Raw genomic sequence first — 14811 nt, forward strand, 5'->3', positions numbered from 1 at the left:
AGTTTATTGGATGGATGGTTTGCATTAGATATTAAGGTCAGATTTCATATTCACAGGACAAAGCGTATAATACATGATAATCCTCGACTCCGTTACGTTATTTCCATATTGGTCACCTCGATATCCCCCAGACTGTGTATCTGGATCTTGGGATCGTATATCATATATACCATACCAATCGAGGAAGTGTTGTCTTGTTCTTCTGTCCATCTGGGTCTCCGGATGGATTCGACGAAAGAAAGCTTAGAACAAGCTTAGATGTACTCCCAAGCAGCAACGGGACCAGTGTAAGGGGCAGCGACAGCCGAGAAACCGAGACAGTCTCTGATGTTACCGGTGGGCACGGTGGCGTTCTTGGAGGCAGCGAAGACCTGCCACTTGGGGTTGCCGGGGACAATGGTGGAGTTGCTGGTGGGGCAGGCCATGAAGCCGTTCTTGTAGGTCCAGCTGCCGAGGGTGCCGTTCTTGCCGGGCTTGTAGGCGAAGCCGTCAGTGGAGGAGCCGGGGGGAGTGTAGCCGGAGTGAGGGGTGGTGAAGGAGAGAGCGCCCTTGGGGTCGACGTAGATGCTCTGGCCACCGGGGACGGCGACGTTCTGGAGTTCTAGTTAGTGGTTGGATGCTGATATGGGGTGGAAAGGAACACCTACGAGGTACTTGTCGCCGAGGAGAGAAGTCTCCTTGCCCGGGGGGCAGGCGCCCAGCTTCTCGACGTTCTCGGGGCAGTAGGTGGCGGCCTTTCCGCCGAGGTAGAAGTGGGAGTTGGCGGCGTTCAGGGTGAGGAAGTGGATGGGAGAGGCGGAACGAGCGGCGACGACACCGAAGGCATTGGGGTCATTCTGAGCCTTAGGGGCAGGAACGGAGGGGAGAGCAGAGACTGCAGCGATGAGGGAGGAGATGGCGAGGAACTTCATTGTGAATGAATGGTATTGTGCTTTGTTTATGTCCGAGATGGTTGGTCCTTAAAGATAGATATTATCGGTTTTGGAGATGATGGGTTGAGCGGATGGGGTCGCAGGGGTTTATTTATACAGGGCATTTCAGTCTAGAAAATTCGGTCGCTCGTTATCTTGGTCACCTCGCTCGTGTTGTGCCCGGTCTCATATTTTGCAGTAATAGTGAATGATTTTTCGCATGTGGCCAGGCATCTATGTGAGACAGTCTCCACCACGGACAGGAATTTGCCGTCCGGAAACTGCGGTTAACAGCAATGATCGGCCCGATCGGCAGGCCTGAAGGATATCGGTCGGCCCTGTGGGTAATCTCCGCCGGAATATCACTGGCCACGACTCAGGGTCTTGCCTGTTTCCTCGTGCGATAGCGCGTGGCTGAGAGCCAAGGAAGAAGGGTTCTCAACGGGATCTGTGGCACCTCCGTTGCCGATGATGTTATGTGTCATGGCTGTGCAGCTTGCTCTATATATATCTGTAACTTCTATGTGCATCGGATAAAAAAAAACAAAGTTAATTACAAAGGTATGTCGCTTGCTGTAAAGGGTAAAAAGAATGGGCATCATGTTTCAGTACTTGCCGTGCAAGGGCAGATCCCGTGAGCTCTGCCCGACCCAGATTTGAAAGTCACCGTCCGGCATGACCCAATTCTGTTGGCGAGCACTCCAGTAACTGAGATCTTTGCGGTTCAGAGTCATTTCAACCGTCTTCTTCTCGCCCGGTTCCAAAGCAATCTTGGTGAAGTTGCGGAGAACCCTGTCCGGAAATTCGACCGGTTCTTTGTCTCGCACAAAGGTCACCCTCTCCCCCTTCTCGTCTACCGGCACCTCTACTAGGTCGCCGTCTTCCACCACATTCGATGGGAATGATACATAGGCTTGGACCACGGTCTGACCCGCGCGGGTGCCCGTGTTAGCCACTTGAACTTGTACTTTAGTCATTTCTTCATATAGCGACGGATTTCCACCAAGGCCGCCTCCTGCTTCAGACGGCCGTTGGGGCAGGTCATAACCGTCGGGGTAGTGTGTATAATTTTCTGCGGCCGTGCCGTCCAGCGATGGCAGATATGAGTAGACGTACTTGCTTAGTGCGTGGAAACCTTCCGGGAAAAGCACGCTTTCGTTTATGGGTGGACGAGTGTCATACTCTGGCGGGGACACTGGGTCTTGCGGCCGCGACTTTGGCAGTCGGGACTTCCATTGCATCGACTTAATCTGGAGCTTAGACAGCTCGAAAGTGGAGTAGGAGAGACCGAAGCCGAACTCATATCGTGGTGTGATGTTAAATTTGTCAAAGTACCGGTAGTCAATGTATAGCGCGTCCAAGAAATCAACTTGCGGTACCGGCGCATTGTTTTCATATAGCACTTGTGCCCCTGGTCCGTAGTCCTCCAGGCTCCTTCCAACTGTATACGGCAGTCGACCGCTCGCGTCAACGTCGCCAAACAGGACATCCACTAGCGCATTGCCGCTTTCTTGACCGGGCAGATGGGCAAAGAGCACCGCATCCACACCGGGAAGATCAATCCATGACTCCACAACGACCGGGCCGACGGCGTGAACCACCACCACTGTCGGCCCCGGACAGTTGTTAGCCACAGCTTGAATCAAGGTGTCGCCTCCTTTCTGCAAGAATAAATCATTCCGATCACCGTGGATTCCCCCAGCGGAGATATACCCCTCGCCGGAGTTTGCGTTGGCGAACACGAGACACAAATCTTTATCTTGGATATTCACGGGCATCACCATATTCTGCAGATATGGAGTTATCTCCACATCGGTCTCCCAGGCACCTTGCAGAGCCTCCAGAGGACTCACGAGGAAAGGAAATTCCACAGTCCCACTGCCCCACCCCGACGCCAATGTCCCCTGACTGCATCCACGATCAGGGCACGCATTCGGTCCTAAGGCCGGGCCAGCATCGTCACCATAGATCCCAATGCGATAAGGATTCGGCGGACTACGAGACAGCGGTAGGGTGTTATTGTTGTTCTTCACTAGGACGATGCCTTCCGCGGCTACTTTTCTCGCGATGTCCCCGTGTCCTGCACCAGCATCCACGTACTTGTTAACAACACCCCATCCTCCTTCCAGGTCATTGGCCTCGGCACTGCCCTGTTGCCACCAGCCGGTTTGGTCATCCGTCCAAGAGGAGAAGTTAGGACCGCCCTCACCGTCGGGCGATGGCCGTTCCCATTGGTCCTGTCCGAGATGGTACCATGCCGCCACGATACGGGTTGCCATATCGTTCAGACGCTCCATGGGGATCGACGTGTTGAGCACGGCACGGGTCAGTTCGCTGCCCCACAGGGACTTCCCGTCCGCCCAGTGCAAGCCGTCGCCGGGCATGCTCATGTCGAGCCCACCCAATGCGCTGTTGATACCTGATCGTTGAGCCAGCCAGTCGGACTGCACAAACCCCTGGAACCCCAACTCATCCTTGAGAAGACCATTCAGGAGTTTGCTGTTTTCGCAGGCGTGACTGTTGTTCACCATCTGATATGCGCACATGACGCTGGCTACGTCTGCGCGGATACTCTCCGCAAAAGGCCATGCAAACACTTCATGCAAGGCACGATCGCCAACGTTCGATGACAGCGCGGTCGGAATTCCCCATTCAAAGGGTTGGCGAAAATGCTCCTGCTCGTTCATCACAAAGTGTTTTGCGGTAGCCATGACGCCATTACTCTGAATGCCCTTGATGGTCTCTGCCGCAGCAACTCCTTGTAGCACGGGATCGGAACCGAATGCCTCCCAGTTTCGTCCCCCTGCGGGCATCATTCCGAGAGGTCCCATTGATGGTCCCAGAAGGACATTGACGCCCTTCAAGCGTGCCTCCAACCCCATCGCAACCCCTCGTTCCCGGATTAGGTCGCGATTCCAGGTGGCACCCGTAGTCAAACCCGGAGGGAAAGCGGAAATGTGATCCGCATACCGTATTCCCATCGGCCCGTCTTGTAAACATAGGGAGGGGAAGTGGACAGACTCAGCCGGCCCTAGATATATAACTTATGAGTAACCGCTTGCGCACAAGAGATGAAAAGACATACCCGTATTACCCACACAAAGTCCCATCCGCCAACCGGTCCCAGTTGTGATATTGACCTTTTCGATGAGGGTCATACTCCCAACCAACAACGCTGCTTTCTTATAATCCGCTGCCCATTCCTTCAAGGCTCCGCCCCGCGGAGTAGGGAACCACGATTCCGCCGGAATCATCGCCTATGACTCGTCAGCACGCCCCAGTATGTCCCCCATGCAATCGTTCTACAAGCGACAGGGCGACAACATACATAATCCAGCTCGTCCCCAGCCTGCCTCGACCTCGCAAGGCCCAGGAATATCAACACCAGGAGGACCAAGGCCACCACGACCCCAATCAGTACGCGCCACCAATATTTCGAGTAATAGACCGTCCGCCAACCTGTGCGGCGATCGCGTGTCCGTTGTAGTAACCCCTGTCTCTGTCCGCTTTTCACCCCGAGACCATATCCATCCGAATCGTCGTCATCGTCATCCAGGTCATCATACTGTCGACTTGCCGAGAGCAACTCCTGCTCTGCCTCGGTTATACTGTCTAGATACGCTTCGACATCGCCGGACTTTCGCACGACAGGCACATAGGCGAAGGCTTGATTATTGCGGGCTCCGTTGCGGTCTACGCGACGGAGTTTGATCTCGGAGCTGTCGTCGCCACCAGCAGGGTCGGAGAGAGGGAGGGAGTCAGCATCCGAGCCGTATTCTCTGTCATTGAGCTCTTCGGGGATCGATTCGTGCAATGGAGTGTATCGCTGAGAGCTGCTGGCGGATGATGGTGTATCCCGGAAAAGGGGAGGAGGCATGATGTTTAAGCGCGTGAAAGCATAGAGAAAACGAGTGTAAGAAAAGAAAAACGAAAGCACAAGTTAACCAGGCGTCGATACTTCACCTCCGCACATTCAACAAAAAGGAGAAATGAAAGTGCAGTTTGCAAAACCAGAAAGAGTAATGATTGTTCACTGCCGCCAAACGGGCCAGACCCTCCATGGGCCAATCAGAGGGCGTACATGTCGGAGATTACGCCATGAGGGCCGATCGTCTTGGTTGGTTTAATTGGGATGGGGTAACTGAATTCCACGAAGATCAAGATACTCGGGCGAAACGAGGAAAGAAGGGAAACAGTCGAGGCATACTAGTAGACCATGGTGAAAGAAGAAGAGAGAATCCGGGGAAAAGCAAGTGCAAGGGTCGGAGACATTAAGCTTACTCCTTTGGGCCATTTGATGAAGCTTTACTCATTTCGTCCTAGTGCAAGCTAATTAGGTATGGCGCATTGCTTTGCATTGGACCCTGACTAGTAGTATATGGACAGTATATAATATCAGTCTTTATAACTAGATAAGTGATATTATTAATATATTTCCACGTAACAACACGGATACCGATGGCTTTATGGTACGGCCAGATTGTAGTAACTGTACAACCGCTGCCCATTCTATCTTAGACCGTCGTGGAACAACAGTAGGAGATCTTTAGCAAAACAATTGATCCCGCTTTTCTTACCGGTTTCGATTTGGTGACCGCTCTTTTCTCCGTCTGAATATGATGGTGGTGTTGTTGTTGTTGAGCGTCGGTGATCGCTTCGTTGATCCCATTCTCACGTCTTTTTTGCTTCCCATCTGGGCATCCTCACCCTCCTTGTCTCGTTCGTGGACTTCCTTGGTAGTGAATTGTCCGGCCTATCGAGTTCTCTCTGCCTGGAGCTCCGTCCCTCCTCCAGTTTTCGAGAGCGCTGTCGCTCGTTCAGCCTTCTGACATTCAATCACGGCATGAGCTATAGCTGATTGCAATGTGCGCTCTTCCATCGTTCGTTTGCGCTGCAGCTCAGCCTGACAAGAAAGCAGGAATTATCTTACTTGAGTTGCTTGACTTGTCCGAACAGCCGACTCGCGCAACCAGTCCCGCAGCGCAAACGATTTGAACAATTTAAGCAAATCAGGCATGGTTGTCAATAGGACAAATCGTCATGATCACATACTCAGCATCACCCACCGTACTGGGCTTGATACCATCCAATCTGGTCAGTCGGCCACTTCAACCAGGTTCGTTGTTGCTCGTTGAAGGACCGGGAGATTTCGCCCATCACATGTTCTGGCCAACCCTTCACAAACCAATAAGAATTCAACTGTTGCAGCAAAACTAGGAAGTAGGATAGCAGAAGCAATGCAGGCCATTTTCGTTGTTGAAGATCAAACACGAACTCATCGGGGAGCTGGTAAAGCCACTGGAATGTTCTGGCGCATCGCTGGCCCCTGCCAATATCTGTCTTTCCGTAAACATGATGGAAGGTGTTTGTCAGACAAGTGAGTACGTGTTTATAGGTAGCATGCGTGACACCGCCACTAGCAGTGCATTCCATCTCAATCAATTGCTCACACTCTTTGAGGCGCTCTTTCCATTCGGGACCGAGGGTTTCGTGACACAGACGCGTTTTGCCATGGAGTGATCTCTCTTCCGTGGTCGACTGCGGGCTGGAGACTGGATCTATGTAGAAAACGTCTCGCGACGCTTCAGTTATAGATCGGATTCCCCGTAGTAGCATCAGCCATTCTGCGCGGTCGGAATCACTAAAGGCAAGGTATTCCCCATCTCGGGGTCCCTTTGCTAAGGAGCATAAGCATATCAATACCGAACTGCCATACACCACGTGGCATGTACTTTCTTTCAGTTCAGCTATTGAGGAGCTCACTTGGGTGAGTGCAATGTTATAATGACGGTCGCCTTCCAAGCTCCGCCCATGTGACACACCCATCCTCGGCAACCGAGCCATATGGTAGCCCGCAAAAGCCAGAAGCAGATGTAAGATATAATGGAAACGAAACCCTAATTGTGGGAGAGCTACCTGGAGTACATGCATTCCCTCGTCATCATCGGCTAAGGTTGCTGAGGTGACCGACAGATAATGATGGAATAGCTCTAGGTCAGTGGTGTTGAGCTGTAACTGAGGAATAGTAGGCGTAGGGAGGGCCTTAGCTAACGCTGACTTGGCGTTGGCTGTCTCCCTAGCGGTAGCTTGTCGCCGCTGATACCTTCTTTTCGGCAATTTGAACCCTGTTTTGGAGGATGATATAAAGGTTAAACCATTATAAGGCAAGGGCGTTGCGCGTTCCACTAGTGTTGAACGCGAACCGGGAGTTCCTGTTGACCCTGTGGATACTGTGTCTGATGGAGCAGGCTGCTGGACAGTGAAGTCGCAATTCACATCGTGGCTGATGCACTGCCCGCATGCAGGCTGGACTTCATCGCACTAGAAATTGTTAGTACGTCTTTGGGAAACGCATTCGCATTGGACACCTCGGTGAGTATTTGCCACTCTTTTTAAGCACTTACTTTGATTCTGCGCCGCTTACAATTTCCACATCCGTTGCGGGATTTCCGATGAGATCTGCGGGATCGATTTGTCCGTTTAGAGTCCGGCCTCGTCTCCATCTTCTATACGCAGGGCATCTACAGGAATAAGACTAGGAAGTTTGAATGTTGCGCTTGAAAAGGTTTATTCAATTGAAAATTGGACCATTTCAAGCGATGGGTCCGCGCATTCGAAAACAGGCACGATTCCATTTCGGGAATAGCCGCTACCGTACGTTTTGAGGGTTGCCTGGTTTAGTCTCTCAAGAAAGAGTCAGTCAAAAGTAGTGTGATCCGTTGAGCATATACTCGGTGATACTTAGGGTTAAAAAGCTCTTATTGGCTCTCCTGTTGCTGCGGGATCTTCCCTCCTGAACAGAAAAACAGCTGTGCTTGAGAGGGTTAGACAAGTAGTTAGAAAACAATCCGTTACTATATGGAATAGGGCTAGGCTACAAAGCTTAATGGTTTGGTGGAGCTTCAGTTCACAATAAAAACTATAATAATCGAACTACAGTCCTTTACGTCTGTATTTGGGGATTGGTGTCATGTCTCTACTGCTACTACATAGATCACGCTACGTTCGATAAACAAGGCACGCGCCTTGTGTATCATGCTGGGGATCTATGTAGGGATCAGGTATTCAAGGCGAGACCTTGGCGCCATAAGGTAGTTTTGGTCGAGTGGGATTGACATGTCATCATGTATCGCAGCCCTACGGATAGAGATCCAAGAGAGTGTTGAGGAGAGAGTAACAATCCACAGAGAGTATCCCTCATCCAGATGATCGATCCACCAACAGAACATGCTCATCATCCCATACACCATTACCCTTAAGCCGACGGACCTCCTGCACGACTCGCTGAGGTTGAAACGCCAAAAGCAACGTCATAATAATCCACATAGGCATCGCATCAAAGGCATAAACAAATATCTCATGAGAAACCACAAACCCGCCACTTCCTTGCAGATATTCAAATGCTCGGACAATACTTCTGACAAGCAACAACACAGCCGCGATCTCAATAGCAATAAAGACACGTTCCCACCGAAGCGACACAACAACGCAAGCCAATCGAAGCCTGTAATGCACATAGCCACAGGAAAAGATAAAAGCTGTCACGGCGATTAGCTGTGTTAGCAAGCCGCCAACGATCAGTGCCTTGCTTTCGGCTATTTTGCTCATGTCCTTTGATGTCATGAGTCCGGCTCCCATAAACTGGGTCAGTATACAGGCTATGTCCACGAACACGTAGGTCTTTGTCATCCAACGTGGGCTAACCCACGAGTGATGTTGCCCGTCCAGCGCAATGATCGTTCGGCCGGCAGTCATGTAGATTGATGCTGCTAGTAATGGTGCTGCGACAAGGAGTAGGATAGTTTGTAGGACGAAGGGACCTGCCTTGGCAGGATCGCTGGCTGAGGCGGCGCGGCCGTAGTATCCGAAGGTTTCGCCTAAGAGAGGTTGGGGTTAAAGGCTGATGGCTCGTTGTGTGTTAGACTTGGGGCAGATCCCGAAAGCATACGTACATATACCGCCTAAGATGAAGGGAATGAAGTGCCATGCGCGTAAGATGATAAGACTAGAGAGGATCTGCGCAACAGTCACTGCGCCAAAAAGAGCGACAAATACGAACCCCGCTGCTTTGTTAGGCCGATACTCATAGAAAACAATTTGCGTGCCATTGACCACAGGTCCATAACCATGCTGGGTGCTCATGATTAGGGGGAAATCGGAAACCGTGCAAGAAAAACAGACATAGAACGGTCAATTTAGAGGCCGCCGGTGTGATAATTGGTATGTGGCGACAGTTTGCGTTCTTATATGCTCCAAATCTGCGGCGATCAGTCTCGTATAACATCTCATCAACTTCCAATTCTGGAATTAAGCATAGAATAAACGGGATATACTGCCATTCCCTGGCGTCTGTGCTTTGAAAGGAGTTCTTAGGGCTCCATGGTGGGGTTGCCGTATATGGAACATATCCGTAATCGGGTCCTAGCAGATGCTTTTCCCTTTCCGGGTAAGGCGCGCTTCGAAATATAATCTGCAGATATCCTACGAGAAAAAAGAATGAAGCTGGGTCCGTGGAAAAATAGCTCCATGATATGAGGTCATGGTAGTACTTACACCTTTCTCAGGCAGGCCTGTCCTTATCCATGTACGAATACGATAAATAGCCCCCCTTCACCCCATAATGAATTGACCCGTCCCAGAAACCATCATCACCCATCATGCTTCGCCTCATCTCTCTATTCCTGGCAGCTAGCCGGCTTACCACTGCATTGGAATGCAAATGCGTAAGAGATACCCTTCCTAAAGACCCCTCAAGCATTTTAAATTCTCACGCGGCCTAGTCACTATCAGACCCATGTTGGCCATCCGACTTAGAATGGGCTTCCCTCAACGAAACAATCTCGGGTCACCTCATTCGGACAGTGCCCCTTGCAGCAGTATGCTACCAGACCGAGTCTGTCTATAATTATGAGGCTTGCACTACTGTTCTCGCAAATTGGACCACTTCCGCTTTTCATTCTGCTGATCCGACCAGTATCGATGATCCCATGTGGGCGAATAATAGCTGCAATCCCATATATCCAAATGGAACCAGTCTCACGGGTAATATCCGGGCTGGCGAAAAGGGTTGTTCAATTGGAAACTATCCCCCGGTTGTAGTGAATGTAACGGAGCCTGGCCATGTGCAAGCTGCGTTGAAGTTTGCAAAACAGTGGAATCTGCGGTTAAATATCAAGAATACTGGACATGGTTCGGAAAGAAGGTAAGTTTTACTGTATTCTGCGCATTAAGTTATTCTATCTTGATATCATTTCTTGCTGTCTAGCTCAGGTTGGCTAACTTTTTAATTTTAACTTGCTTTTAGCACGGCCCATGGAAGCCTGTCGTGAGTGAAGCCTACCCATTCAATAAGATAATCACTCATCGTTAACCTTTTTGTAGGATCTGGACCCATAACTTAAAACAGATCCAATTCCATGAGAAGTTCCAACCTCAGTCATGCAAGACTCAAGTAAGGGTAAACGAAAGTGAAATGGCAGTCACCCTAGGGGCAGGTGTACAAGATGGAGAGCTGTTTAAAGCAATGGCGAAGCACAACGCCATCGCAGTGGGCGGAACAAATGCTGTATGATAGACATCTCGTGCTCCCAGATGAAAACTCAAACTCACAAGAATGAATAGGACGTCGGTGTCGTGGGATGGGCAACGGGTGGTGGCCATGGCCTGGCTACCGGCAAATACGGCATGGGCGCCGACAATATCATCGAGGCAGTCATCGTCACGCCAGCAGGGGAAGTGGTAACGGCTAATACTTGCCAAAACACAGATCTCTTCTGGGCCATCCGCGGAGGCGGTGGAGGGACGTTTGGTGTTATACTGAATGTTACTCTGAAGGCGTACCCAATGCCATTGGCGACTCTCATAGATCTGTCATTGTCAGCTAAGAATGAAACTCGTCCGTCGAGTTGGTACAGATTTCTTGCCCAGGTCCACAGACACTTGGATCTCTTGCAGGAGGCTGGCGTTCATGGGTACTATACGATGGGTGGAAAGTCTCTGGGACTGCAGGGCGCTTTGCTCCTTTATGATGGCAAAAACAGCACAGTGGAGGAACTTCTTGCACCAATGCGGAGGTTCTTTGATGCTTCTAACGCAACAGCTACCTCGAGCCTCAATCCACTTGTAACACTACCGTGGTATGAACTTGTCGAGATGATGCCTACTACCGAATCAGTAGGTATGAAGCAAAGTGTCAGAGCATCTCGGTTTATCCCACGGCGGGTAGTCAAGGATAATATCGACTTATTTGCAGAGACTCTAGAGGCAATCGCCTCTCATCCGGATCCTCTGAACGTGAGTACTAGCTTTCACTATGCTTTGTTTTAGGACATTCAGCTGAGACGATAACCACATAGAATGGAGTCACGGCTCCTTCGATTTCCGGAACCATGACCGGTAGCAGGTCGCCTGTTGGCAATGCCCTAAACCCCGCCTGGAGAGACTCTGTTGTTCATATCATCACTTCTCAAAGCTGGGATGAATCCCTATCCCCCGACGTGGCTAACCAGGTAGTCCACAATATGACGTACCAAAAAGGCTATGCATTGCGACAGCTTGCGCCTGATACGGGTGCTTACTTTAATGAGGTGAGGCTACAAGTGGTCTACCTACTCAAGTATGCATTTGTCGCTGATGAGTATATTTCTTATGTAGGCCAACGCAAACGAGCCAAATTGGCAGTGGTCATTTTTCGGTGCTCACTATTTCAGACTTCAAGCCATTAAGCAAAAGTACGACCCAGAGGGTCTACTCTGGTGTCGTCAGTGTGTAGGAAGCGAGAGATGGACTGAACAGGAGGATGGGAGGCTCTGTCGTGCGTTTTAAAATGGTTGTCAAGTTGAAGAACTTCAGAAAAGGGTTACAATTTATACTTATCTTACATTGTAAAATTTTATCTCCTGTGTTAGCGGTGGAATTGTACAATTATAGTCCTGAAGCTATAGGAATAGCTAGCTTAGTTCAAAGGCTCCTAAGGAATAAGGCCCCGAAAACACTTGGTATCGCTTTGATACAAAAACAAAAAAAAAAAAAAAAAAAAAAAAAAAAATAAAAAAAAAAAAAAAAAAAAAAAAAAAAAAAGAACAAAAAGATTGTACCTCAGATGATCACTTGGATCACTTCTGCCAGCTAAGCCTATCCGATGAGTTAGACTTTAAAATTGTTTTTAAAATTATTATTTAATAAATTGGAACCTGTTGTTGTCCAAAAATTGACTGCCATAACTGGATACATGCGAACTCCCCCATTACGCTAGTACTCCGAGGACTAGCATGAGCACTAAATGCACTAACGCATCTTCTAAACTGGTTGACATTTCTGCGGCCCAATTACTTCCTTTTCAGATGGTCCATGTTGATTTTATTGCACTAAACTAAGACCCTACTAAAGACCGTCATACTAGGAGGATCCACCTAGATAGGGCATGACTAACAGACAACACTGATGCACATAATCCTGATGCTCATTTGGAACTAAACAAAGGAAATTAAAAAGAATCAAATGCTCCATGGTATAATCATACAAATCATAACGCAATTACAGCTTGGACACCTGGCCCGCTGACGAAATCTCGTTGTACAACAGGCTGGTCAAGAAATCCGCATAGTCCTCGCCCGTCACCTGACCGGCGAAGTAGCGTGCTGCCAGCTGGTACTTGTTGCCCTTGGGACCCTTCTCAGCCAGGCTGTCGGCCTGCTCCTTCAGCAGACGCAGCGCATATGCCTTGTCGACCTTCTTGCCCTCCGACGTGGTGACGCCGTGGTAGGTCCATTGCCAGAGCTGACTGCGAGACACTTCGGCGGTGGCAGCGTCCTCCTATTCGGGGTTAACTTGATACTGCTTTAAAAAGAGTTTACAGAGACAGAAAAGGAAACGCACCATCAGGTAGTTGATCGGAATACATCCGACTCCACGGAGCCAGCCTTCCATGTAGGAGAGACCGATGTTCAGGTTCTTGCGGATACCCTCCTCAGTGATCTTGCCGGGCACGTTGGTGTTCAAGAGATCATTGGCGGTAACGTGGGCGTCCTCACGGCGCACGAAGAGCTGGTTGGGAGTGGGCATGTGCTTGTTGAATACCTCGGAAGCGATGGCGGCGAGAGCCGGGTGTGCCACCCAGGTACCGTCGTGACCAGCACGAACCTCACGCAGCTTGTCGGCGCGCACGCTTTCCATGGCCTTGTCGTTGGCAGCTTGGTTGTCCTTGATGGGGATCTGAGCGGCCATACCACCCTGTGTCGGTTAGCATGCTTCGCACATGGCGTGTCGTTGCTGGGGATGCTTACCATAGCGTGAACGCCACGACGGTGGCAGGTCTTGATCAGCAGTCTCACGTAGGCATCCATGAAGGGCACAGTCATGGTGACGTCCGAACGATCGGGAAGGACAAAGTTGGGGTGCTTGCGGAACTTCTTGATGAAGGAGAAGATGTAATCCCAGCGACCGCAGTTCAGACCCGAGCTGTGTTCACGGAGTTCGTAGATAATCTCATCCATCTCGAACGCAGCGCTGATGGTCTCGATCAAGACAGTACCACGGATGGTTCCGCGAGGCATGCCAATGTAGTCCTGAGCCAGGTTGAAGACGTCGTTCCACAGTCTGGCCTCCAGATGAGACTCCATCTTGGGCAGATAGAAGTAAGGCCCGAACCCGCGAGCCACCAGCTCCTTGGCGTTGTGGAAGAAGTAGAGACCGAAGTCGAACAAACTACCGGAGATCGGCTCTCCGTTGACGGTGAAGTGCTTCTCGTCCAGGTGCCAGCCACGGGCACGGGCGATCAAAGTCGGGAGGGTGCGGTCGGTGCGCAGCTTGTATTCCTTATTGCCCTGCTTGAAGTCGATCTGGCGACGAATGGCGTCGTACAAGTTGACCTGACCGTTGATCATGTTCTCCCAGGTTGGGGCACTTGAGTCTGTGTCCACCGTCAGTGCTGCTTCCACCAGCATGTCCCAGCGAATGACCTACCCTCAAAATCCGCCATGTAGGTCCAGACATCGGCGTTCAGCGCATTCACCACCATCTTCCGGTCTGTCGGGCCGGTAATCTCCACGCGACGGTCGACCAGACCGGGAGCGGGAGGAGCACCCTTCCAGGCGTCATTCTCACGGATGTGCTTGGTCTCTGGGAGGAAGTCGAGGAGGTGACCCTTGTCGAGCTCGGCCTGGCGATCAATCCGGCGCTGGAGGAGGGCTTTCCGGGTGGGGTTGAAGGTGCGGTGGAGGATGGCCAGGAAGGCGCAAGCTTCCTTGGTGAGGATCTTGCGGGCATCGTTAGGGATGGCGCCCAGGATGGCGACATCCTTGAGCTGCACGTCGATTTGGCTCATGATTGCAAATCCTTGTTCTAGTCGAACTGTGTAGCTAACGAACAAGTGTATGAAGACAAATTGGAAAAAGACAAAGAGAAAAAAGCGTCCGAGGTCGAGGTACGACAAACGGGTATATAAGTACAATCGGCTGGAGCCATGGAGACTACGTCAGAACCATGGACAACCGCGGCTGATGGGAACTCTGGGTTCAACATGATAGGCAGGAGCTACCAATCTGAACGGGTAATGCTGTGTATTGTAATTCAGCATGCTCCAGAATCTCTGAATTGTTCCATCTCTTGTAAATGGACCTGCGATAGGACAGGAACCAGTCACTGGCCACCATCGCATATCGATATCGGCCAGGGTGAGCGGAAATTGCCTAATTGGGATGCAGCTGGAGGAGCTCCAGCGCCATCCCGTGACTTTACCGCGGAGAAGAGGTAATATTACCGGTAATACCAATACGCGACCAGGCGTGTCTGTCGCTCTCGGCCGACACTCCCCACGACCGATTCGATTCCCCTCACCCGGGGGCCGCCGCATACCGATAAGCTCTTTATCAAAATTAGAATACACGATGACTACAACTCT

General features: G+C 50.7%; 6 protein-coding genes across 6 annotated transcripts; 1 reads left to right on the top strand and 5 right to left on the bottom strand.

Annotated features, from left to right (window-relative positions):
• Positions 1-1213, bottom strand: BDV38DRAFT_89624 (uncharacterized protein). The gene is made up of 2 exons (XM_032064101.1): positions 648-1213; positions 1-593 (listed from the first exon to the last, which is right to left on the bottom strand). Exons 1-2 carry the CDS (start codon positions 909-911, stop codon positions 255-257), a joined length of 603 nt encoding a protein of 200 aa, XP_031913201.1. The 5' UTR covers positions 912-1213; the 3' UTR covers positions 1-254.
• BDV38DRAFT_89623 (beta-glucosidase) lies at positions 1214-4879 on the bottom strand. The gene is made up of 3 exons (XM_032064100.1): positions 4240-4879; positions 3997-4168; positions 1214-3942 (listed from the first exon to the last, which is right to left on the bottom strand). The coding sequence occupies exons 1-3, from the start codon at positions 4786-4788 to the stop codon at positions 1517-1519; spliced, it is 3147 nt and encodes a 1048-aa protein (XP_031913202.1). The 5' UTR covers positions 4789-4879; the 3' UTR covers positions 1214-1516.
• A 489-nt stretch (positions 4880-5368) lies between these two features.
• Positions 5369-7446, bottom strand: BDV38DRAFT_247290 (Zn(II)2Cys6 transcription factor). The gene is made up of 2 exons (XM_032054648.1): positions 7316-7446; positions 5369-7232 (listed from the first exon to the last, which is right to left on the bottom strand). The coding sequence occupies exons 1-2, from the start codon at positions 7412-7414 to the stop codon at positions 5970-5972; spliced, it is 1362 nt and encodes a 453-aa protein (XP_031913203.1). The 5' UTR covers positions 7415-7446; the 3' UTR covers positions 5369-5969.
• Positions 7447-8034: 588 nt separating this feature from the next.
• On the bottom strand, positions 8035-9495 carry BDV38DRAFT_293144 (RTA1 domain-containing protein). Its single transcript, XM_032062183.1, has 2 exons — positions 8864-9495; positions 8035-8788 (listed from the first exon to the last, which is right to left on the bottom strand). The coding sequence occupies exons 1-2, from the start codon at positions 9051-9053 to the stop codon at positions 8109-8111; spliced, it is 870 nt and encodes a 289-aa protein (XP_031913204.1). The 5' UTR covers positions 9054-9495; the 3' UTR covers positions 8035-8108.
• A 73-nt stretch (positions 9496-9568) lies between these two features.
• On the top strand, positions 9569-11735 carry BDV38DRAFT_271506 (uncharacterized protein; the record flags this gene model as incomplete). Its single annotated transcript, XM_032057327.1, has 6 exons — positions 9569-9634; positions 9692-10113; positions 10293-10476; positions 10533-11204; positions 11267-11497; positions 11565-11735. The coding sequence occupies 6 exons, from the start codon at positions 9569-9571 to the stop codon at positions 11733-11735; spliced, it is 1746 nt and encodes a 581-aa protein (XP_031913205.1).
• A 266-nt stretch (positions 11736-12001) lies between these two features.
• BDV38DRAFT_293146 (malate synthase) lies at positions 12002-14235 on the bottom strand (the record flags this gene model as incomplete). Its single annotated transcript, XM_032062184.1, has 4 exons — positions 12002-12725; positions 12789-13142; positions 13196-13821; positions 13875-14235. 4 exons carry the CDS (start codon positions 14233-14235, stop codon positions 12447-12449), a joined length of 1620 nt encoding a protein of 539 aa, XP_031913206.1. The 3' UTR covers positions 12002-12446.
• Between the last annotated feature and the right edge of the window lie 576 nt (positions 14236-14811).

Source organism: Aspergillus pseudotamarii (assembly GCF_009193445.1).
Source record: "Aspergillus pseudotamarii strain CBS 117625 unplaced genomic scaffold BDV38scaffold_29, whole genome shotgun sequence".
NCBI lineage: Eukaryota > Fungi > Ascomycota > Eurotiomycetes > Eurotiales > Aspergillaceae > Aspergillus > Aspergillus pseudotamarii.

Bases quoted from the DNA above. Each gene is read 5' to 3' on its own strand.
- BDV38DRAFT_89624 (XM_032064101.1), bottom strand. From the start codon at position 911: ATGAAGTTCCTCGCCATCTCCTCCCTCATCGCTGCAGTCTCTGCTCTC. The intron at 594-647 runs GTAGGTGTTCCT...CTAGAACTCCAG, and splicing joins TCCTCGGCGACAAGTACCTC to AACGTCGCCGTCCCCGGTGG.
- BDV38DRAFT_89623 (XM_032064100.1), bottom strand. From the start codon at position 4,788: ATGCCTCCTCCCCTTTTCCGGGATACACCATCATCCGCCAGCAGCTCT. The intron at 4,169-4,239 runs GTATGTTGTCGC...GACGAGTCATAG, and splicing joins CTGGGGACGAGCTGGATTAT to GCGATGATTCCGGCGGAATC. The intron at 3,943-3,996 runs GTATGTCTTTTC...TTATATATCTAG, and splicing joins ACTTTGTGTGGGTAATACGG to GGCCGGCTGAGTCTGTCCAC.
- BDV38DRAFT_247290 (XM_032054648.1), bottom strand. From the start codon at position 7,414: ATGGAGACGAGGCCGGACTCTAAACGGACAAATCGATCCCGCAGATCT. The intron at 7,233-7,315 runs GTAAGTGCTTAA...AACAATTTCTAG, and splicing joins GTAAGCGGCGCAGAATCAAA to TGCGATGAAGTCCAGCCTGC.
- BDV38DRAFT_293144 (XM_032062183.1), bottom strand. From the start codon at position 9,053: ATGAGCACCCAGCATGGTTATGGACCTGTGGTCAATGGCACGCAAATT. The intron at 8,789-8,863 runs GTACGTATGCTT...AACCTCTCTTAG, and splicing joins CTTCATCTTAGGCGGTATAT to GCGAAACCTTCGGATACTAC.